The following is a 24,128-nucleotide window of genomic DNA, read 5'->3' as shown; positions in this document are numbered from 1 at the left end:
ATCCAGCATCTCTGCCCCCAGTGCGTCCAGCATTCTGGCCGTTCGCAATAATAAAAAAAAAACAAAAACAAGTTCTCCTCACCTGTCCGCGCTCCTTCGTCGAAGCTCCCTCCTCGCAGCTAAAGCGCGCACTCGCTGGCGGCTGTTAACTATTGACGTGCGGGCACAGCGTCGGTAGGGGCCCGATGAGCAGATGAGACGGGGCCCGACGCCGGCCCCCTCTGCCCACCGGGCCCATACGCCAGTCAGGGCAGTAATGCCCTGATGGCGGCGGTCTATCTGAGCGGTTGCCCAAGGCCCCCCCACACCACTGGGCCTTGGGCTACCGCCCGGATTGACCTCATTGTAATCTGCCACTGACTACACGTACCGGAGGCACAGACGTGTGAAATCGGCCTAACGTAAAGTGAATGGTGTGTCATTCAAAATTACAACACAAAGGGGGTTCCGTAAGTGTTTTATACGGACCGACAGACTTGTATTGGCCCTCGTCATTGGTGCTACCAGTAAAAAAAGAGGATGTCTCCGCGTGGCTCACATGGACCTATGGTGCATGACTTACAGACATGTGCACAGCAGCATAGGTTATAATAGGTACAAGTGGCATCCGTGAAATAAATGGATACCACACGTACTGGAGACAGGACATGTGAAGAGGGCCATAGGACAGAATATTCCACCATACCCTGCATCATCTGGACAGACGCCTCAATTTCCCTGACTCCCGACTCCACAGCCCTGTCTTCCGCTCCACGTGCTGTGTTCCCCGATGATCTCAAGACATCGTTTATGTCACGTGAGTGCTCCAGTCTTCATGGTTCTGTCAGGGAGGACGGTCGTGGTTCTGTCAGGGAGGATGGTCGTGGTTCTGTCAGGGAGGACGGTCGTGGTTCTGTCAGGGAGGACGGTCCTGCTTCTGTCAGGGAGGACGGTCCTGCTTCTGTCAGGGAGGACGGTCCTGCTTCTGTCAGGGAGGACGGTCCTGCTTCTGTCAGGGAGGACGGTCCTGCTTCTGTCAGGGAGGACGGTCCTGCTTCTGTCAGGATGGACGGTCCTGCTTCTGTCAGGATGGACGGTCCTGCTTCTGTCAGGGAGGACGGTCCTGCTTCTGTCAGGGAGGACGGTCCTGCTTCTGTCAGGGAGGACGGTCCTGCTTCTGTCAGGGAGGACGGTCCTGCTTCTGTCAGGGTGGATGGTCGTGGTTCTGTCAGGGAGGACGGTCCTGCTTCTGTCAGGGAGGACGGTCCTGCTTCTGTCAGGGAATACGGTCCTGCTTCTGTCAGGGAGGACGGTCCTGCTTCTGTCAGGGAGGACGGTCCTGCTTCTGTCAGGGAGGACGGTCCTGCTTCTGTCAGGGAGGACGGTCCTGCTTCTGTCAGGGAGGACGGTCCTGCTTCTGTCAGGGAGGACGGTCCTGCTTCTGTCAGGGAGGACGGTCCTGCTTCTGTCAGGATGGACGGTCCTGCTTCTGTCAGGGTGGACAGTCCTGCTTCTGTCAGGGAGGACGGTCCTGCTTCTGTCAGGGAGGACGGTCCTGCTTCTGTCAGGATGGACGGTCCTGCTTCTGTCAGGGAGGACGGTCCTGCTTCTGTCAGGGAGGACGGTCCTGCTTCTGTCAGGATGGACGGTCCTGCTTCTGTCAGGGAGGACGGTCCTGCTTCTGTCAGGGAGGACGGTCCTGCTTCTGTCAGGGAGGACGGTCGTGGTTCTGTCAGGGCGGAAGGTCGTGGTTCTGTCAGGGAGGACGGTCCTGCTTCTGTCAGGGAGGACGGTCCTGCTTCTGTCAGGGAATACGGTCCTGCTTCTGTCAGGGAGGACGGTCCTGCTTCTGTCAGGGAGGACGGTCCTGCTTCTGTCAGGGAGGACGGTCCTGCTTCTGTCAGGGAGGACGGTCCTGCTTCTGTCAGGGAGGACGGTCCTGCTTCTGTCAGGGAGGACGGTCCTGCTTCTGTCAGGGAGGACGGTCCTGCTTCTGTCAGGGAGGACGGTCCTGCTTCTGTCAGGATGGACGGTCCTGCTTCTGTCAGGGTGGACGGTCCTGCTTCTGTCAGGGAGGACGGTCCTGCTTCTGTCAGGGAGGACGGTCCTGCTTCTGTCAGAATGGACGGTCCTGCTTCTGTCAGGGAGGACGGTCCTGCTTCTGTCAGGGAGGACGGTCCTGCTTCTGTCAGGATGGACGGTCCTGCTTCTGTCAGGGAGGACGGTCCTGCTTCTGTCAGGGAGGACGGTCCTGCTTCTGTCAGGGAGGACGGTCGTGGTTCTGTCAGGGCGGAAGGTCGTGGTTCTGTCAGGGAGGACGGTCCTGCTTCTGTCAGGGAGGACGGTCCTGCTTCTGTCAGGGAATACGGTCCTGCTTCTGTCAGGGAGGACGGTCCTGCTTCTGTCAGGGAGGACGGTCCTGCTTCTGTCAGGGAGGACGGTCCTGCTTCTGTCAGGGAGGACGGTCCTGCTTCTGTCAGGGAGGACGGTCCTGCTTCTGTCAGGATGGACGGTCCTGCTTCTGTCAGGGAATACGGTCCTGCTTCTGTCAGGATGGACGGTCCTGCTTCTGTCAGGGTGGACGGTCCTGCTTCTGTCAGGGAGGACGGTCCTGCTTCTGTCAGGGAGGACGGTCCTGCTTCTGTCAGGGAGGACGGTCCTGCTTCTGTCAGGATGGACGGTCCTGCTTCTGTCAGGGAGGACGGTCCTGCTTCTGTCAGGGAGGACGGTCCTGCTTCTGTCAGGGAGGACGGTCCTGCTTCTGTCAGGGAGGACGGTCGTGGTTCTGTCAGGGCGGAAGGTCGTGGTTCTGTCAGGGAGGACGGTCCTGCTTCTGTCAGGGAGGACGGTCCTGCTTCTGTCAGGATGGACGGTCCTGCTTCTGTCAGGGAGGACGGTCCTGCTTCTGTCAGGGAGGACGGTCCTGCTTCTGTCAGGGAGGACGGTCGTGGTTCTGTCAGGGCGGAAGGTCGTGGTTCTGTCAGGGAGGACGGTCCTGCTTCTGTCAGGGAGGACGGTCCTGCTTCTGTCAGGGAGGACGGTCCTGCTTTTGTCAGGGAGGACGGTCCTGCTTCTGTCAGGGAGGACGGTCCTGCTTCTGTCAGGGAGGACGGTCCTGCTTCTGTCAGGGAGGACGGTCCTGCTTCTGTCAGGATGGACGGTCCTGCTTCTGCAGGGTGGACGGTCCTGCTTCTGTCTGGGCGCACCATCCCGGGTTCTGTCAGGGCCGAGGGTCCCGATTCTATCAGGGCAGACGGTCCCTGTTGTGTCAGGGTCGAGCGGTTCCGTTATGGTGAGGGATAAGGTCTGGTTTCTGTCAGGGCAGACGGTCCCGTTTCTGTCAGGGATGATGGTCCCGTTTCTGTCAGTGCAGACGGTCCCGTTTCTGTCAGTGCGGACAGTCCTGGTTCTGTCAGGGATGACGGTTTCTTTTCTGTCAGGGATGACGGTCCTGGTTCTGTCAGGGATGACGGTTTTGTTTCTGTCAGGGTGAACGGTTCCGGTTCTGTCTGGGTGGATGGTCCCAGTTGTGTCAGGGCGGATGGTCCCGTTTCTGTGAGGGATGAAGGTGCCGTTTCTGTCAGGGTAGAGGGTCCCGTTTCTGTCAGGGAAGACGGTTCCGCTCCTGTCAGGGCAGACGGTCCCTGTTGTGTCAGGCCGAGCGGTTCCGTTATGGTGAGGGATAAGGTCCGGTTTCTGTCAGGGCGGACAGTCCCGTTTCTGTCAGGGATGATGGTCCCGTTTCTGTCAGTGCGGACGGTCCCGTTTCTGTCAGGGATGATGGTCCCGTTTCTGTCAGGGTGGACGGTCCCGGTTCTGTCAGGGATGACGGTTTCGTTTCTGACAGGGATGAAGGTCCCGTTTCTGTCAGGGATGAAGGTCACGTTTCTGTCAGGGATGAAGGTCCCGTTTCTGTCAGGGTGGACAGTCCCGTTTCTGTCAGGGTGGAGGGTCCCGTTTCTGTCAGGGATGAAGGTCCCGTTTCTGTCAGGGATGAAGGTCCCGTTTCTGTCAGGGTGGAGGGTCCCGTTTCTGTCAGGGAAGACGGTTCCATTTCTGTCAGGGCGGATGGTCTCGTTTCTGTCAGGGAGGGCTGTCATGATTTACTGCATTACTGAGGTCAGACAAACAACATACATCAACGTAGCCTTTTTTTTTTTTTGCTACAGAACCTGCTGAGATAAGAGCAAACCACCTAACACTGGATCAATAGTTGCCCGGGTGAGTGATGGCGGCACCACACAACCTGCTGCTCACCTGCTCCCTCTGCTGACTGCGGCTCAGTGCGCACTGCTCCTCCCCCATACTCCCCGTAACTCCGCCCTCTTCTTGTTTCCCGCACTTTTCTTCTCCCGAGTCCCGACTCTTTTTTTTTTCTATTCCTGCCACTGCGGACACCGCCCCCTCTTTCTCCTGATTGGCTAACGTATCCTTTTGCCATTGGTCCTCTGTTCTGCCCAGCAGGGGAGGGTGAAGCAATGATTGGACAGGTCTCCCAGCCTCCCTGGAGACAGACGCTGCCTGTGGATGAGGTGACGTATTCTAGGAATCAGCCCTACCCGTGCCCCTTGTGGAGGAAGAAGGGCTCACTCCTGGCTCAGGGGCCCATTCTTGGCTCAAGGGCCCATTGGGGATGTCGGGATCACACTCAGTCGGAGCAGCCTTTGGAAGTGGGGAATCACCAGAAATAATACACAAGACACGTCTTGTATAGTGTATCACTGGGAAGTCTCTGAAGCATGCCTGCCTTCAAGGTGCTACCCCTTCTTTATATAGTTGTTTCAGTAGGTTTAGTGGTTATACAAGTTTTGCATGTTTAAACAAAGAGACAATACAGGGAAGAAAGAAAAGAAAAGAAAACAGTTTCGTGGGCGGCAGTTTCACAACAAACAGTACAAAGGCAATTCCACAGACAAGAAAAACAGGATTTCATACTATAGCTAAAATGTCCTTGAATGGACAGGTCAATATTTATCACAAATTCCTTTTTTTATTTTTGTTCATTGAGGTAATCATTTTTGTTCTGCTCTTCACAATCCCCCCTTTGACATATTCCATTCAAAACCTTGTCGATCATTTTAGTCATTCTTTTTGTGATATTACAAAAAAAACTTTATATTCTCGCATCCATTACACAAAATTTATTTGTGCATACCGAGATACCCTTGAGTACAACCTTGAATAATACATATATAATTACAATAACCATAACTGTATGTATTAGGCTTTGCATAATCCCGGTAACCCACCCACCGATCCCTCTGAACCAATTGGCCGGGTTAAGAAAAGAAAAGGTATCTGACCACCAGCTATCCTTATTTTGGTCATTGTCTTTGTCATACTGATCCCTGAGTCATTGTACGTCTTTTAATTTAAATCTCATACTCATAGTACTATTCGGGTCTAAATAATGACAGCAGGTGGGTCCGATGATTTGACACATACCCCCTTGTGAGGCAGTTAGGTAATCCAATACCAGGGTATGTTGGTTAGTGACTATTATAAGCTGATTCTGTACAGCTATACTAGTATTTAATATGTCCAATATATCCCAAATCTGATCATCTAGATAATCCGTGGCTCTAACTAATTTATCCCACATTTGTGTTAACATAGGATAAATAAAAATGGTACTAGCAATTTTGTTGGGAATTCCCATTTGTACTATATGCGGCCTCCCCGAGGGACGTGGTGAGTTATCTGCAGCTCTTTTATACAGTGTGTGCTTGGGCACGGCTTGCATATTCACTTGTTTATTTGAAATTATGAAAGTAGCCGGGGTTAGGCGTCCTAATGTACAAGTACCCTTTATACCTACGGGAAGCCAATTATATGCTCCTTCTCCGCATATCCAAAATGTACCCTCAGGCAGATCCCACAAAGCTGAGTGCTGCAATACCAATCTGTGAGCCAAATCCACAAAACTAGATACATTCTGAAGCATACACCAAGAGGGTTTTTGTCCCAAGGGGCTACAGTACCCGGCTGCGGGATTCCCACATACAGGCATTCCGTTGACATACTCATTGGATTCATTACAAACCAGGTTCCCCGGCTTACTTGTACAACTGTTTGCATCACCTTGGGGGATCAACTCAGAATGTTCCCATTTTCTATTATGTATGTATCTTTCCAATACTGTAGGTTTGAAAGCATCAGAGGAAGGGGTGGTTGTACTGAAACTGAGCTGTAGATTTTCAGTGGGGACCTGTCCTAAATCAGTTAATCCAGTCTTATTCCTAGGTACCCATTTTCCTCCCTTGAATGCTAAATATTGTAAGTTGTCTATTTTTCCTGTAAGATTGCCCTGCCACCAAGGAAATTCTACCCATCCCACAATTGGTATGGCGATTGTAGTATTCCATAGTCTAGTATTGCCAGGTTGGTTGTTGGCCAGGTTGTCTGAACAATTAGGCCAAGCGAATATTTCTTCAGCTGACACGGGAACTGCTAGAAAAGGTATACTTGTGGCTGATACTGGTGAATGAGTACAGATCCAACAATCTGCCAGGGGTTGCGTATTATTTAACAAGTCATGCACTAATTTTCTATGATGTTGTACGAATCTATTGTTCAAAGGGGCTAGAGAATTCAGTCTTTCCCATGCCTTCGTTGTGGTTAACATTATTAACATCAATATCAAGAGTCTTATACTGCTTTTTTGCAATGGCTTGCATGTATCCATGATGCCTTTCCTTCAAGCTTGACTGCTGTTGGAGTTGTTAACAGGACTTGGAAAGGTCCGTCAAATCTCGGTTCCAGAGTCTTTCTGGTGTGTCTTTTCACGTAGACTTGATCACCAGGTTCCAACTTGTGGCCTCCTTCGAGATTTTCTGGATCTGGAAGGGAAGCAAAAACTTGCGAATGCACTTTAGTTAAACGTTTTTGTAATTCTTGTACATAAGCAGTTAAAGTCTCAGTATTCAACATCAGTTGTTGTGGAAAATAACAACCCAAATTTGCTGCTCTACCAAAAAGAATCTCATGTGGTGACAGCTTAGCCTTCCCCCTTGGGGTGTTTCGGATGGAATACAGGGCAAGTGGTAGACACTCGGTCCAAGGCTTTCCTGTTTCTGCCATGGCCTTCTGGATTTTTAATTTTATTGTCCCATTTAATCTTTCCACTTTACCTGAACTCTGTGGATGATATGGAGTGTGAAACTGGTTTTCTACTCCCAACATTTTCATAACATTCTGGAATATTTCCCCAGTAAAATGGGTACCCCTATCTGACTCGATCACCTCAGGCATGCTGTAACGGGGTATCAGTTCATGTGCTATTTTAATGGCAGTAGTTTTTGCTGAGGCTTTACGAACTGGATAAGCCTCTGGCCACCCTGAGAACATGTCCACACACACAAGCACATATTCGTATCCATTGTACCTAGGAAGTTGGATGTAGTCGATCTGGAGTCTTTGAAAGGGATACAGTGGTCTTACATGATGCTTGGTTGGGGTTTTAATGGCCTGACCTGGATTGTGTGCCAGGCATATAGCGCATGCAGCACACATGTTCCGAGCAAAATTACCAAAGCCTGGAGCCAACCACCTTTTTTTTTTTACCTTGAGCGTCATACCATTTGCCGACACATGCGTGGGTAGGTGGAGGTCACTTGCCACTGCGGGGTACCAGGCTCTGGGTAAACACAACAAAGTTCCTTTTTTCCATAATCCTTGCTGATCTTCTGCCCCTTTTTTCTGCCACTGCCCTCGTTCTTCGTCGTCTACCTGTTTCTGAGCTTCCTTCAATCTTTCCTCATCATCTTCAGAGCTATCTAGTGTGTGGGCATGATGTAAGGGTTTACGTGCTGCCTGTTTTGCTGCCTTATCGGCTTTATCGTTACCCCTGGCTTCCTCGGTGTCGAGTCTCACATGTGCAGCTACCTTTATCACCGCTATTTCTTTAGTTTCTTGTGCTGCCTCCAGAATCTGTCTAATGAGGGAGGCATGTTTAACAGGTTGGCCTGAAGCAGTCATATAACCTCTGGCTCTCCATATTACGCCAAAATCGAAAATAATGCCATGTGCATATCTAGAATCAGTGTATATGTTTGCTGTCTGATCTTTGGCTATTTTTAGAGCTTCAATTAATGCCGTAAGTTCTGCTTCTTGTGCAGACTGATTAGCAGGGAGAGGTTCTGCTTTCAGCACTTTGTTAAGGACTGGCGGAACGCACCAAGTATAGATGGTAAGAAACTAGGTGCGTTCGCAGTCCGAGGTCCACCGTGCAGGTAAAAGACCCTGCAGCTAGCAAGACGGACAATATGGCGGTACACTAAAGGATACACGCGTGGGTTAAACCTCACCCAGCGTGAAGAAAGCGATCCTGTTAATTCACAGGACCGCAGTACCGCACTAGTGCGCGAGCAAGTGGTCAGCGGACTTAACCCCAGAAGGGATTGGAGCCCGATTAGACCCTTGCTGGCATAACACCGCAACTGGGTGTGTAGAGAACCTAAAGAAATATAAGTGCACAAGAGTGCGAGCGATGCCGCACTAACGGACGCCACTAACCACCCAGACTCGGGTATGGAAAGCGCAAGGCAGGCGCACGGCGCCGTACTGGCAGGCACAGCTACAGGACGCTGAGATGTGTGTTTAGTGCTGTAGGCTAAGTCGGGCGCTAGGTAGCAGCCATACACCTTCCGCGAACAGACATTCACTAGGGTAGGGGTTTCCAAGGACGACTTGCACTCACAACATACACACATTAGCAATTGTTAGACAATACTAGCGCATGGCCGTGCGGTCATGCGCAGTTTATATAGCAGCAGCACAGGAAGTGGCCACAGCACTTTTGCCCTTCTAGGACCTGCCAAGAGGACCAATGGAATGTGCTGCAGAGCCTGAGCACATGACCCTCGATCTCCAACGGGAGACCTTACGCTGGGCATGCTCAGTACATGCAGACAAGGACTTAGTCCCAGAGAAGTCCGCTCGCTGCTGACCAGCACTGACTTTAATGGCAGAGACTGGAGAAGCAGCACTAACTCTCAGAACAGAGTGAGAATGAGCAAGACGCTGGGACCGACGTCCTTGCTGAGCAGGCTCCACTGCGGCTGGACAAGAATGGGAGACCGCAGCGGAAGTGGCTCGAGATTCCCCCTGTGCAGAAGCGGGAACTCGACCCCTAACACACTTCATGCTGAGTTACTACCGCATAACCTGTATGAAATTGTCCATTCATATCTGCATATCTACTGCCATCTATGAAAAGTTCAAATGTAGCATTACAGAGTGGCTTGTCACGTACATTACATAAGCCCTGAGTCTCTTGTTCCATTAATTGTACACAATCATGCATTGACTTTGATGGGTCAAAGGAGTTGGAGAGTGCAGTTTCCTCAGGTATGGTACCCCCCTCAGACTCTAAAGGGAGCAAAGACGCGAGATTAAGAGTCTGAATCCTGGCAAAGGAAATGTTGGGTGGCAGTAGTAGGGAACATTGGAGACGGAGGTGTCTGGCCATTGAAATATGTTTAGGTTGGACCTGGTTAAGAATGCCATGTACATCATGAGTGGTCTGAACTAGAAGTGGGTGATCAAGAACAATCTCAGAAGCTTTATCTAATAACAGTGAAATTGCGGCTACTACTCTTACACAAGAAGGTGCGGCTCTAGCTACAGGGTCCAGATGAGCTGATATGTATGCCACAGGTCTCTGTTTGTTTCCATGTTTTTGTGTGAGCACCCCTGTAGCATGTGAGGATATCTCAGCTGCCATCAATTGAAAAGGTTTAGTGTAGTCTGGGAGTCCCAAAGCCGGAGCTGATACCAGTGCTGTTTTCAAAGAGGAAAATGACTGTTTAGCCTCTTCACTGAGTGAATATGGTGTGTTGGCAATACAGTCATATAAAGGCTGCATGAGTTGACTTGCATGTATGATCCACTGTCTACAGTGTGAAACAATACCTAGGAAAGCACGCAGCTGTTTGTGATTCCTGGGTTCAAGCATGTTACGTATGGCTTCCGTACGTTGAGGTGTGAGGTGTCTGATGCCCTGTGATATGCAGTGACCTAAAAACACGACTGTTTGTTGACAAGCCTGGAGTTTCTGTCTATTTACTTTACAGCCTTCTTGCGCTAGGAAAATTAAGAAATTAACAGTTGAGGTAACTGCCGTCTGTTCATCAGGGCAACAAATAAGTAAGTCATCTACATACTGTAGAATGACTACTCCTGGTTCTGGGATGAAATTTTTTAGCACGGTCTGCATTGCTTCAGAGTACAAAGTTGGTGAGTGTACCATACCTTGTGGCAATCTTGTCCATGCTAATTGTTTACCCTTGAATGTAAAGGCAAACAAATGCCAACAGTTCTTATGTAGTGGCACAGAAAAAAATGCGTTTGATAAGTCAATTACCGTAAAATATGCAGCAGTGCTGGGAATTTGAGACAGTAAGGTATGAGGATTCGGTACCACAGGGGTGACCGGTGCCAAAACCTTATTGATTTCCCGTAAGTCGTGCACCATGCGATATTTCACCATAGTTTCTTTGGAGGACACTTTCTTTTTAACAGGATATAAGGGTGTATTGGCGGGTGACCTGATTTCTACCAAAACACCTTGTAACACATAATCCTGAATTTGTTGAGAAATCGCCTGTTCTTGCTGGGCGCTGATGGGGTATTGCCTAAGCTGAGGTAATATGGTTCCCGGGGCAGTTTCTAACAGTATAGGAGCTACTGATAAAAATCCTACATCAGTGTCTCCTTTTGCCCATAGGCTGTCAGGAACCCGAGACAAGTCAATTTTTGCTTGTTGAGTGTAAATTTCGGGAAAATCCTCCATTGCCTGTATTCTAACATATGGTTCCAGAGTTTCTGCATCTTCAGGGATGGTCAGCATAACTGTGCCATCTTCTCTAAAATGGATGTTTGCATGCATTTTACTTAAGACATCAGTACCCAACAAGCAGGTAGGTGCACCTTTAGCAAATAAAAATTTGGATACAAAAGTTTTAGGGCCAAAGCTCACATTTAAAGGTTTTGTAAAGGGCAACGCCTGAATTTTACCATCATACCCTTCTGCATATGTAACCTTTGAGGATATATTGTCAGGATATGGTAAAAAGTCCTGATTTAAAATGGAGGATGTTGCTCCCGTATCTATCAGAAAAGGTACATTTTTACCCTCAACTTCAACTTGTATTATTGGTCTTCTAGAAGGAAGAGAGACCTGCATAACTTTCAGTCATTCTGAGCTGTCTGTTTGATCAGGCACTGGGTTATTTATCCTATTTTTGGGTACAAAGGTTCCTGAATCTATATCTGTTTTTCTCTTCCTACATTCCCTTTGGAAATGTCCTGGCTTCTTACAGTAATGACAAGTAAACTTTTGATTAGCAGAGCCAGTATTAGCCTGTGCAATTCTTACTGGCTTAGAATTTTCTCTTAAGTCCATTTCTATCCCTACAGCTTTCTGTCTAGCCAGGTGTGGGTCTTCCAAGGTTCTCCAATCAGGGGTTGCGGCCTTAAGCTTTTCCTTCACTTTTGGAGACAATCCATCTATAAAGGTTTTTGTAACTAACCTCATCATTCCTGGAGCGGTTAGATCCATGCCTTCATCTCTGAAATTATTTTCTACACTTAGATAATATTCGTCTACTGATTGTCCAGATTTCTGAGCCACCACTCCCGTTGTTCCTCTCTGCCTCTGTCTCTCCCTCATGAAAACCATTAAGTGATCTACAAATTGTGTACCTGATTCTATCGTTTGTAAGGCACCATCTCCTGCTTGGGGCCTATGTACCTGTAGATTCGCTAATAGCTCCTGGAAGAGTCCAGGAGTCATTTTCATTCTACATAATTCTTCTCCATCTGCCCAAACTCCAGCGTGAGTCTGCATAATTTGCTGTATATATTGTGCAAATCTAACTGGACACTGGGTGGGATCTGGTGCGTTATGCAAGAGAGACATGCCTTCAGCGGGGGACCAAGGGAAATATTGTCGAGTTTGGTGATATCTAGTTCCCATTACTCCGTCAGCACCAGGTTCCCTAAAGGGTCTTGGTACTACCCTAACAGGGGCAAGTACAGCGCCATGTCTAGGTGTACCACAGGCTAGGCAATCATTTCTCCAGTCTGGATTTTGTTGTCCACAGTGCGGACATACCCATCCTCCTGGTCCGGCTAAACTTTGAGGTGGTGTTTGGAGAAAAGATGGGGCATGTGGGTTAAGGTATGGGGGTGGGGTATTTTTAGATTCCACATTTTGTTTTTCTCCACAGCCTGTGGGTCTAATACACCACTTTTTACTCTGTTGATTATATGTCCATCCCTCATTTTCTGCTACCCTAGAGACATCAATCAATGCTTGGATCTGATCTATCCATTTCTTGTCTCTGATTATGCCTTTTTTCCTTTCCTGAATTCCTTCCCATAGTTTTCTACTAAAAGCTTCTGCCCTAGTAACTCCAAACTTACTAAAAATCTTTTTCAGCCCCTTAGTGGCATCTTCACCACTTCTCTCCTTTATGATAGTATAGATATCTAATTCTTCTGGTTCCGACTTTGTTTGCTTATTCCCCATTTTCTTATCCTGAGCTTTCTTGCCCTAGGTGGCGTTTGGGTATGAGAATACCTCGTTACCTTCTTCCTAAGGAGCTAGGATGTCTTTTTCTTGCCCTAGGTGGCGTTTGGGTATGAGAATACCTCGTTACCTTCTTCCTAAGGAGCTAGGATGTTTAAACTGTGTTGATGTAAGAAAATCCTGATTCCTACACCTATAGCAAACAACACAAATGCAACCAGACAGAAAAAGAAAAAGAACATACAACGTATCTTGTCCCAGGCTAATTTATCTGTCCTGGGCTTATACTATCACATACAACGTATTCTTGTCCCAGGCTAATTTATCTGTCCTGGGCTCATACTATCATACACTTATCCGTCACCAGGTTTTTGTCAAAGACAGGATCAGAGATTGAACATAGGCGCGGAGGTCTCCCCGAAAGGACGCAACCACGTTGCCCAGTGAGACAGTCACTTCTTCTGTTTCAACCCCCTGGGCGGCTTATAGGGCTATTCCCAACTTCCACACACCTTCTATTCACATTCACTCTCATTCAATGCCGTACTCCGTGAGGTGATCAATTCCTAAATAGTTCAAGAACCCGAGCTATAGGTATCCTCCTCTACTAGAACTACCCGCTAAAGAACACGACACAGAAAATCTTACGGACAGTACAGGGCAGATATAAGAGATCTAACAGTGTCTCTTACCTGGCCAGGTTTTTGTTCATCTGCCGTCCATTATCCCAGATTCTCTTTTCGTTCGTATTCTGCCGGTGTTCTTGAAGGAATACACAGACCTCGGGTCCCTGTTCGGGCGCCAGGAAATGTCGGGATCACACTCACTCGGAGCAGCCTTTGGAAGTGGGGAATCACCAGAAATAATACACAAGACACGTCTTGTATAGTGTATCACTGGGAAGTCTCTGAAGCACGCCTCCATTCAAGGTGCTATCCCTTCTTTGTATAGTTGTTTCAGTAGGTTTAGTGGTTATACAAGTTTTGCATGTTTAAACAAAGAGACAAAACAGGAAAGAAAGAAAAGAAAAGAAAACAGTTTCGTGGGCGGCAGTTTCACAACAAACAGTACAAAGGCAATTCCACAGACAAGAAAAACAGGATTTCATACTATAGCTAAAATGTCCTTGAATGGACAGGTCAATATTTATCACAAATTCTTTTTTTTTATTTTTGTTCATTGAGGTAATCATTTTTGTTCTGCTCTTCACAATCCCCCCTTTGACATATTCCATTCAAAACCTTGTCGATCATTTTAGTCATTCTTTTTGTGATATTACAAAAAAAAAAACTTTATATTCTCGCATCCATTACACAAAATTTATTTGTGCATACCGAAATACCCTTGAGTACAACCTTGAATAATACATATATAATTACAATAACCATAACTGTATGTATTAGGCTTTGCATAATCCCGGTAACCCACCCACCGATCCCTCTGAACCAATTGGCCGGGTTAAGAAAAGAAAAGGTATCTGACCACCAGCTATCCTTATTTTGGTCATTGTCTTTGTCATACTGATCCCTGAGTCGTTGTACGTCTTTTAATTTAAATCTCATACTCATAGTACTATTCGGGTCTATATAATGACAGCAGGTGGGTCCGATGATTTGACACATACCCCCTTGTGAGGCAGTTAGGTAATCCAATACCAGGGTATGTTGGTTAGTGACTATTATAAGCTGATTCTGTACAGCTATACTAGTATTTAATATGTCCAATATATCCCAAATCTGATCATCTAGATAATCCGTGGCTCTAACTAATTTATCCCACATTTGTGTTAACATAGGATAAATAAAAATGGTACTAGCAATTTTGTTGGGAATTCCCATTTGTACTATATGCGGCCTCCCCGAGGGACGTGGTGAGTTATCTGCAGCTCTTTTATACAGTGTGTGCTTGGGCACGGCTTGCATATTCACTTGTTTATTTGAAATTATGAAAGTAGCCGGGGTTAGGCGTCCTAATGTACAAGAACACCCTTTATACCTACGGGAAGCCATTTATATGCTCCTTCTCCGCATATCCAAAATGTACCCTCAGGCAGATCCCACAAAGCTGAGTGCTGCAATACCAATCTGTGAGCCAAGTCCACAAATCTAGATACATTCTGAAGCATACACCAAGAGGGTTTTTGTCCCAAGGGGCTACAGTACCCGGCTGCGGGATTCCCACATACATGCATTCCGTTGACATACTCATTGGATTCATTACAAACCAGGTTCCCCGGCTTACTTGTACAACTGTTTGCATCACCTTGGGGGATCAACTCAGAATGTTCCCATTTTCTATTATGTATGTATCTTTCCAATACTGTAGGTTTGAAAGCATCAGAGGAAGGGGTGGTTGTACTGAAACTGAGCTGTAGATTTTCAGTGGGGACCTGTCCTAAATCAGTTAATCCAGTCTTATTCCTAGGTACCCATTTTCCTCCCTTGAATGCTAAATATTGTAAGTTGTCTATTTTTCCTGTAAGATTGCCCTGCCACCAAGGAAATTCTACCCATCCCACAATTGGTATGGCGATTGTAGTATTCCATAGTCTAGTATTGCCAGGTTGGTTGTTGGCCAGGTTGTCTGAACAATTAGGCCAAGCGAATATTTCTTCAGCTGACACGGGAACTGCTAGAAAAGGTATACTTGTGGCTGATACTGGTGAATGGGTACAGATCCAACAATCTGCCAGGGGTTGCGTATTATTTAACAAGTCATGCACTAATTTTCTATGATGTTGTACGAATCTATTGTTCAAAGGGGCTAGAGAATTCAGTCTTTCCCATGCCTCCGTTGAGGTTAACATTATTAACATCAATATCAAGAGTCTTATACTGCTTTTTTGCAATGGCTTGCATGTATCCATGATGCCTTTCCTTCAAGCTTGACTGCTGTTGGAGTTGTTAACAGGACTTGGAAAGGTCCGTCAAATCTCGGTTCCAGAGTCTTTCTGGTGTGTCTTTTCACGTAGACTTGATCACCAGGTTCCAACTTGTGGCCTCCTTCGAGATTTTCTGGATCTGGAAGGGAAGCAAAAACTTGCGAATGCACTTTAGTTAAACGTTTTTGTAATTCTTGTACATAAGCAGTTAAAGTCTCAGTATTCAACATCAGTTGTTGTGGAAAATAACAACCCAAATTTGCTGCTCTACCAAAAAGAATCTCATGTGGTGACAGCTTAGCCTTCCCCCTTGGGGTGTTTCGGATGGAATACAGGGCAAGTGGTAGACACTCGGTCCAAGGCTTTCCTGTTTCTGCCATGGCCTTCTGGATTTTTAATTTTATTGTCCCATTTAATCTTTCCACTTTACCTGAACTCTGTGGATGATATGGAGTGTGAAACTGGTTTTCTACTCCCAACATTTTCATAACATTCTGGAATATTTCCCCAGTAAAATGGGTACCCCTATCTGACTCGATCACCTCAGGCATGCCGTAACGGGGTATCAGTTCATGTGCTATTTTAATGGCAGTAGTTTTTGCTGAGGCTTTACGAACTGGATAAGCCTCTGGCCACCCTGAGAACATGTCCACACACACAAGCACATATTCGTATCCATTGTACCTAGGAAGTTGGATGTAGTCGATCTGGAGTCTTTGAAAGGGATACAGTGGTCTTACATGATGCTTGGTTGGGGTTTTAATGGCCTGACCTGGATTGTGTGCCAGGCATATAGCGCATGCAGCACACATGTTCCGAGCAAAATTACCAAAGCCTGGAGCCAACCACCTTTCTTTTACCTTGAGCGTCATACCATTTGCCGACACATGCGTGGGTAGGTGGAGGTCACTTGCCACTGCGGGGTACCAGGCTCTGGGTAAACACAACAAAGTTCCTTTTTTCCATAATCCTTGCTGATCTTCTGCCCCTTTTTTCTGCCACTGCCCTCGTTCTTCGTCGTCTACCTGTTTCTGAGCTTCCTTCAATCTTTCCTCATCATCTTCAGAGCTATCTAGTGTGTGGGCATGATGTAAGGGTTTACGTGCTGCCTGTTTTGCTGCCTTATCGGCTTTATCGTTACCCCTGGCTTCCTCGGTGTCGAGTCTCACATGTGCAGCTACCTTTATCACCGCTATTTCTTTAGTTTCTTGTGCTGCCTCCAGAATCTGTCTAATGAGGGAGGCATGTTTAACAGGTTGGCCTGAAGCAGTCATATAACCTCTGGCTCTCCATATTACGCCAAAATCGAAAATAATGCCATGTGCATATCTAGAATCAGTGTATATGTTTGCTGTCTGATCTTTGGCTATTTTTAGAGCTTCAACTAATGCCGTAAGTTCTGCTTCTTGTGCAGACTGATTAGCAGGGAGAGGTTCTGCTTTCAGCACTTCATGCTGAGTTACTACCGCATAACCTGTATGAAATTGTCCATTCATATCTGCATATCTACTGCCATCTATGAAAAGTTCAAATGTAGCATTACAGAGTGGCTTGTCACGTACATTACATAAGCCCTGAGTCTCTTGTTCCATTAATTGTACACAATCATGCATTGACTTTGATGGGTCAAAGGAGTTGGAGAGTGCAGTTTCCTCAGGTATGGTACCCCCCTCAGACTCTAAAGGGAGCAAAGACGCGAGATTAAGAGTCTGAATCCTGGCAAAGGAAATGTTGGGCGGCAGTAGTAGGGAACATTGGAGACGGAGGTGTCTGGCCATTGAAATATGTTTAGGTTGGACCTGGTTAAGAATGCCATGTACATCATGAGTGGTCTGAACTAGAAGTGGGTGATCAAGAACAATCTCAGAAGCTTTATCTAATAACAGTGAAATTGCGGCTACTACTCTTACACAAGAAGGTGCGGCTCTAGCTACGGGGTCCAGATGAGCTGATATGTATGCCACAGGTCTCTGTTTGTTTCCATGTTTTTGTGTGAGCACCCCTGTAGCATGTGAGGATATCTCAGCTGCCATCAATTGAAAAGGTTTAGTGTAGTCTGGGAGTCCCAAAGCCGGAGCTGATACCAGTGCTGTTTTCAAAGAGGAAAATGACTGTTTAGCCTCTTCACTGAGTGAATATGGTGTGTTGGCAATACAGTCATATAAAGGCTGCATGAGTTGACTTGCATGTATGATCCACTGTCTACAGTGTGAAACAATACCTAGGAAAGCACGCAGCTGTTTGTGATTCCTGGGTTCAAGCATGTTACGTATGGCTTCCGTACGTTGAGGTGTGAGGTGTCTGATGCCCTGTGATATGCAGTGACCTAAAAACACGACTGTTTGTTGACAAGCCTGGAGTTTCTGTCTATTTACTTTACAGCCTTCTTGCGCTAGGAAAATTAAGAAATTAACAGCTGAGGTAACTGCCGTCTGCTCATCAGGGCAACAAATAAGTAAGTCATCTACATACTGTAGAATGACTACTCCTGGTTCTGGGATGAAATTTTTTAGCACGGTCTGCATTGCTTCAGAGTACAAAGTTGGTGAGTGTACCATACCTTGTGGCAATCTTGTCCATGCTAATTGTTTACCCTTGAATGTAAAGGCAAACAAATGCCAACAGTTCTTATGTAGTGGCACAGAAAAAAATGCGTTTGATAAGTCAATTACCGTAAAATATGCAGCAGTGCTGGGAATTTGAGACAGTAAGGTATGAGGATTCGGTACCACAGGGGTGACCGGTGCCAAAACCTTATTGATTTCCCGTAAGTCGTGCACCATGCGATATTTCACCATAGTTTCTTTGGAGGACACTTTCTTTTTAACAGGATATAAGGGTGTATTGGCGGGTGACCTGATTTCTACCAAAACACCTTGTAACACGTAATCCTGAATTTGTTGAGAAATCGCCTGTTCTTGCTGGTCGCTGATGGGGTATTGCCTAAGCTGAGGTAATATGGTTCCCGAGGCAGTTTCTAACAGTATAGGAGCTACTGATAAAAATCCTACATCAGTGTCTCCTTTTGCCCATAGGCTGTCAGGAACCCGAGACAAGTCAATTTTTGCTTGTTGAGTGTAAATTTCGGGAAAATCCTCCATTGCCTGTATTCTAACATATGGTTCCAGAGTTTCTGCATCTTCAGGGATGGTCAGCATAACTGTGCCATCTTCTCTAAAATGGATGTTTGCATGCATTTTACTTAAGACATCAGTACCCAACAAGCAGGTAGGTGCACCTTTAGCAAATAAAAATTTGGATACAAAAGTTTTAGGGCCAAAGCTCACATTTAAAGGTTTTGTAAAGGGCAACGCCTGAATTTTACCATCATACCCTTCTGCATATGTAACCTTTGAGGATATATTGTCAGGATATGGTAAAAAGTCCTGATTTAAAATGGAGGATGTTGCTCCCGTATCTATCAGAAAAGGTACATTTTTACCCTCAACTTCAACTTGTATTATTGGTCTTCTAGAAGGAAGAGAGACCTGCATAACTTTCAGTCATTCTGAGCTGTCTGTTTGATCAGGCACTGGGTTATTTATCCTATTTTTGGGTACAAAGGTTCCTGAATCTATATCTGTTTTTCTCTTCCTACATTCCCTTTGGAAATGTCCTGGCTTCTTACAGTAATGACAAGTAAACTTTTGATTAGCAGAGCCAGTATTAGCCTGTGCAATTCTTACTGGCTTAGAATTTTCTCTTAAGTCCATTTCTATCCCTACAGCTTTCTGTCTAGCCAGGTGTGGGTCTTCCAAGGTTCTCCAATCAGGGGTTGCGGCCTTAAGCTTTTCCTTCACTTTTGGAGACAATCCATCTATAAAGGTTTTTGTAACTAACCTCATCATTCCTGGAGCGGTTAGATCCATGCCTTCATCTCTGAAATTATTTTCTACACTTAGATAATATTCGTCTACTGATTGTCCAGATTTCTGAGCCACCACTCCCGTTGTTCCTCTCTGCCTCTGTCTCTCCCTCATGAAAACCATTAAGTGATCTACAAATTGTGTACCTGATTCTATCGTTTGTAAGGCACCATCTCCTGCTTGGGGCCTATGTACCTGTAGATTTGCTAATAGCTCCTGGAAGAGTCCAGGAGTCATTTTCATTCTACATAGTTCTTCTGCATCTGCCCAAACTCCAGCGTGAGTCTGCATAATTTGCTGTATATATTGTGCAAATCTAACTGGACACTGGGTGGGATCTGGTGCGTTATGCAAGAGAGACATGCCTTCAGCGGGGGACCAAGGGAAATATTGTCGAGTTTGGTGATATCTAGTTCCCATTACTCCGTCAGCACCAGGTTCCCTAAAGGGTCTTGGTACTACCCTAACAGGGGCAAGTACAGCGCCATGTCTAGGTGTACCACAGGCTAGGCAATCATTTCTCCAGTCTGGATTTTGTTGTCCACAGTGCGGACATACCCATCCTCCTGGTCCGGCTAAACTTTGAGGTGGTGTTTGGAGAAAAGATGGGGCATGTGGGTTAAGGTATGGGGGTGGGGTATTTTTAGATTCCACATTTTGTTTTTCTCCACAGCCTGTGGGTCTAATACACCACTTTTTACTCTGTTGATTATATGTCCATCCCTCATTTTCTGCTACCCTAGAGACATCAATCAATGCTGGATCTGATCTATCCATTTCTTGTCTCTGATTATGCCTTTTTTCCTTTCCTGAATTCCTTCCCATAGTTTTCTACTAAAAGCTTCTGCCCTAGTAACTCCAAACTTACTAAAAATCTTTTTCAGCCCCTTAGTGGCATCTTCACCACTTCTCTCCTTTATGATAGTATAGATATCTAATTCTTCTGGTTCCGACTTTGTTTGCTTATTCCCCATTTTCTTATCCTGAGCTTTCTTGCCCTAGGTGGCGTTTGGGTATGAGAATACCTCGTTACCTTCTTCCTAAGGAGCTAGGATGTTTAAACTGTGTTGATGTAAGAAAATCCTGATTCCTACACCTATAGCAAACAACACAAATGCAACCAGACAGAAAAAGAAAAAGAACATACAACGTATCTTGTCCCAGGCTAATTTATCTGTCCTGGGCTTATACTATCACATACAACGTATTCTTGTCCCAGGCTAATTTATCTGTCCTGGGCTCATACTATCATACACTTATCCGTCACCAGGTTTTTGTCAAAGACAGGATCAGAGATTGAACATAGGCGCGGAGGTCTCCCCGAAAGGACGCAACCACGTTGCCCAGTGGGACAGTCACTTCTTCTGTTTCAACCCCCTGGGCGGCTTATAGGGCTATTCCCAACTTCCACACACCTTCTATTCACATTCACTCTCATTCAATGCCGTACTCCGTGAGGTGATCAATTCCTAAATAGTTCAAGAACCCGAGCTATAGGTATCCTCCTCTACTAGAACTACCCGCTAAAGAACACGACACAGAAAATCTTACGGACAGTGCAGGGCAGATATAAGAGATCTAACAGTGTCTCTTACCTGGCCAGGTTTTTGTTCATCTGCCGTCCATTATCCCAGATTCCCTTTTCGTTCGTATTCTGCCGGTGTTCTTGAAGGAATACACAGACCTCGGGTCCCTGTTCGGGCGCCAGGAAATGTCGGGATCACACTCAGTCGGAGCAGCCTTTGGAAGTGGGGAATCACCAGAAATAATACACAAGACACGTCTTGTATAGTGTATCACTGGGAAGTCTCTGAAGCACGCCTCCCTTCAAGGTGCTATCCCTTCTTTATATAGTTGTTTCAGTAGGTTTAGTGGTTATACAAGTTTTGCATGTTTAAACAAAGAGACAAAACAGGAAAGAAAGAAAAGAAAAGAAAACAGTTAGGTGGGCGGCAGTTTAACAACAAACAGTACAAAGGCAATTCCACAGACAAGAAAAACAGGATTTCATACTATAGCTAAAATGTCCTTGAATGGACAGGTCAATATTTATCACAAATTCTTTTTTTTATTTTTGTTCATTGAGGTAATCATTTTTGTTCTGCTCTTCACAGGGGATTCATTGTCTCTGTGGGGACAGTACAAGCCTGCTTATTTGTGTCTAATAGTATTGCACATGCGCAGAAAGCTGTCTGTCTGCAGTCCTATAATGAGCTCTACACTGCCACCTACTGGCGGGTGCAGGTACTTACATGAGCAGTGGTCCTGCTCCTGTGCTGCTTCCTGTAAGACTATGTGCACACGTTCAGGAATTCATGCAGAAAATTCCTGTGAAAATCCGGACATTTCTGGCAGATTTCCGCCTGAAATCCGCATGCATATTTTTTGCGCGGTTTTGACGCGTTTTTTGCGCGTTTTTTTCCGGACATTTCCCAATGCATTAGACAGTGGGAAAACCGCAAAAAAAACGGAAAATTAACCCCTTTCTGACATGGGACGTACTATCCCGTCGAGGTGGGGTGGGTCCCCATGACCACGGACGGGATAGTACGTCCAGCGCGATTGGCGACGCTCACGGGGGGAGCGCGGCCGATCGCAGCCGGGTGTCAGCTGCCTATTGCAGCTGACATCCGGCACTATGTGCCAGGAGCGGTCACGGACCGCCCCCGGCACATTAACCCCTGGCACACCGCGATCAAAGATGATCGCGATGTGCCAGCGGTGCAGGGAAGCATCGCGCAGGGAGGGGGCTCCCTGCGGGCTTCCCTGAGTCCCCCGCAGCAACGCGATGTGATCGCATTGCTGCGAGGGTCTTACCTCCCTCCCTGCCTGCTCGAGCCCCGGATCCAAGATGGCCGCGGATCCGGGTCCTGCAGGGAGGGAGGTGGCTTCACAGCTCAGAGCAGGCACTGTGAAGCAGGCTGCACTGCTATCAGATCGGTGATCTGACAGAGTGCTGTGCACACTGTCAGATCATCGATCTGTGATGTCATCCCCTGGGACAAAGTAAAAAAAATTTTTTCAAATGTATAAAAAAAAATATTCCAAAATAATGAAAAAAAAAAAATATTATTCCCATAAATACATTTCTTTATCTAAATAAAAAAAACAAAAACAATAAAAGTACATATATTTAGTATCGCCGCGTCCGTAACGGCCCGACCTATAAAACTGGCCCACTAGTTAACCCCTTCAGTAAACACCGTAAGAAAAAAAAAAAAAAACGAGGCAAAAAACAACGCATTATTATCATACCGCCGAACAAAAAGTGGAATAACACGCGATCAAAAAGACAGATATAAATAACCATGGTACCGCTGAAAGCGTCATCTTGTCTAGCAAAAAACGAGCTGCCATACAGCATCATCAGCAAAAAAATAAAAAAGTTATAGTCCTGAGAATAAAGCGATGCAAAAATAATTATTTTTTCTATAAAATAGTTTTTATCGTATAAAAGCGCCAAAACATAAAAAAATGATATAAATGAGGTGTAATCGTACTGACCCGAAGAATAAAACTGCTTTATCAATTTTACCAAACGCGGAACGGTATAAACGCCTCCCCCAAAAGAAATTCATGAATAGCTGGTTTTTGGTCATTCTGCCTCACAAAAATCGGAATAAAAAGCGATCAAAAAATGTCACGTGCCCGAAAATGTTACCAATAAAAACGTCAACTCGTCCCGCAAAAAACAAGACCTCACATGACTCTGTGGACCAAAATATAGAAAAATTATAGCTCTCAAAATGTGGTAACGCAAAAAATATTTTTTGCAATAAAAAGCGTCTTTCAGTGTGTGACGACTGCCAATCATAAAAATCCGCTAAATAACCCGCTATAAAAGTAAATCAAACCCCCCTTCATCACCCCCTTAGTTATGGAAAAATAAAAAAAATGTATTTATTTCCATTTTCCCATTAGGGTTAGGGCTAGGGTTAGGGCTAGGGTTAGGGCTACAGTTTGGGTTGGGGCTAAAGTTAGGGTTTGGGTTGGGGCTAAAGTTAAGGTACCGTCACACTAGACGATATCGCTAGCGATCCGTGACATTGCAGCGTCCTCGCTAGCGATATCGTCCAGTGTGACAGGCAGCAGCGATCAGGCCCCTGCTGTGATGTCGCTGGTCGGGGAAGAAAGTCCAGAACTTTGTTTCGTCGCTGGACTCCCCGTAGACATCGCTGAATCGGCGTGTGTGACACCGATTCAGCGATGTCTTCGCTGGTAACCAGGGTAAACATCGGGTAACTAAGCGCAGGGCCGTGCTTAGTAACCCGATGTTTACCATGGTTACCATCGTTAAAGTAAAAAAAACAACCGCTACATGCTTACCTACCGCTCTCTGTCCCCGGCGCTCTGCTTCTCTGCACTCCTCCTGCACTGGCTGTGAGCACAGCGGCCGGAAAGCAGAGCGGTGACGTCACCGCTCCGCTTTCCGGCTGCCCGGCGCTCACAGCCAGACCAGAGAAGCAGAGCGCCGAGGACAGACAGCGGTAGGTAAGTATGTAGCGTTTGTTTTTTTACTTTTAGGATGGTAACCAGGGAAAACATCGGGTTACTAAGCGCGGCCCTGCGCTTAGTAACCCGATGTTTACCCTGGTTATCGGGGACCTCGGGATCGTTGGTCGCTGGAGAGCTGTCTGTGTGACAGCTCTCCAGCGACCAAACAGCGACGCTGCAGCGATCCGGATCGTTGTCGGTATCGCTGCAGCGTCGCTTAGTGTGACGGTACCTTTACAGTTAGGGTTTAGATAACATTTACAGTTGGGAATAGGGTTGGGATTAGGGTTAGGGGTGTGTCAGGGTTAGAGGTGTGGTTAGGGTTACCGTTGGAATTAGGGTTAGGGGTGTGTTTAGATTAGGGTTTCAGTTATAA

General features: G+C 46.5%; 1 protein-coding gene across 1 annotated transcript; it reads right to left on the bottom strand.

Annotated features, from left to right (window-relative positions):
• Positions 1-812: 812 nt before the first annotated feature.
• On the bottom strand, positions 813-3,188 carry LOC138671540 (proteoglycan 4-like). Its single transcript, XM_069759718.1, has one exon. It carries the CDS (start codon positions 3,186-3,188, stop codon positions 813-815), a length of 2,376 nt encoding a protein of 791 aa, XP_069615819.1.
• Between the last annotated feature and the right edge of the window lie 20,940 nt (positions 3,189-24,128).

The sequence above is a fragment of the Ranitomeya imitator genome, chromosome 3 (genome assembly GCF_032444005.1).
Source record: "Ranitomeya imitator isolate aRanImi1 chromosome 3, aRanImi1.pri, whole genome shotgun sequence".
Classification (NCBI taxonomy): domain Eukaryota; kingdom Metazoa; phylum Chordata; class Amphibia; order Anura; family Dendrobatidae; genus Ranitomeya; species Ranitomeya imitator.
This window is presented reverse-complemented; position numbering and strand designations above follow the sequence as displayed.

Coding starts and splice junctions, on each gene's coding strand:
- LOC138671540 (XM_069759718.1), bottom strand. CDS start 3,188: ATGGTGCGCCCAGACAGAAGCAGGACCGTCCACCCTGCAGAAGCAGGA.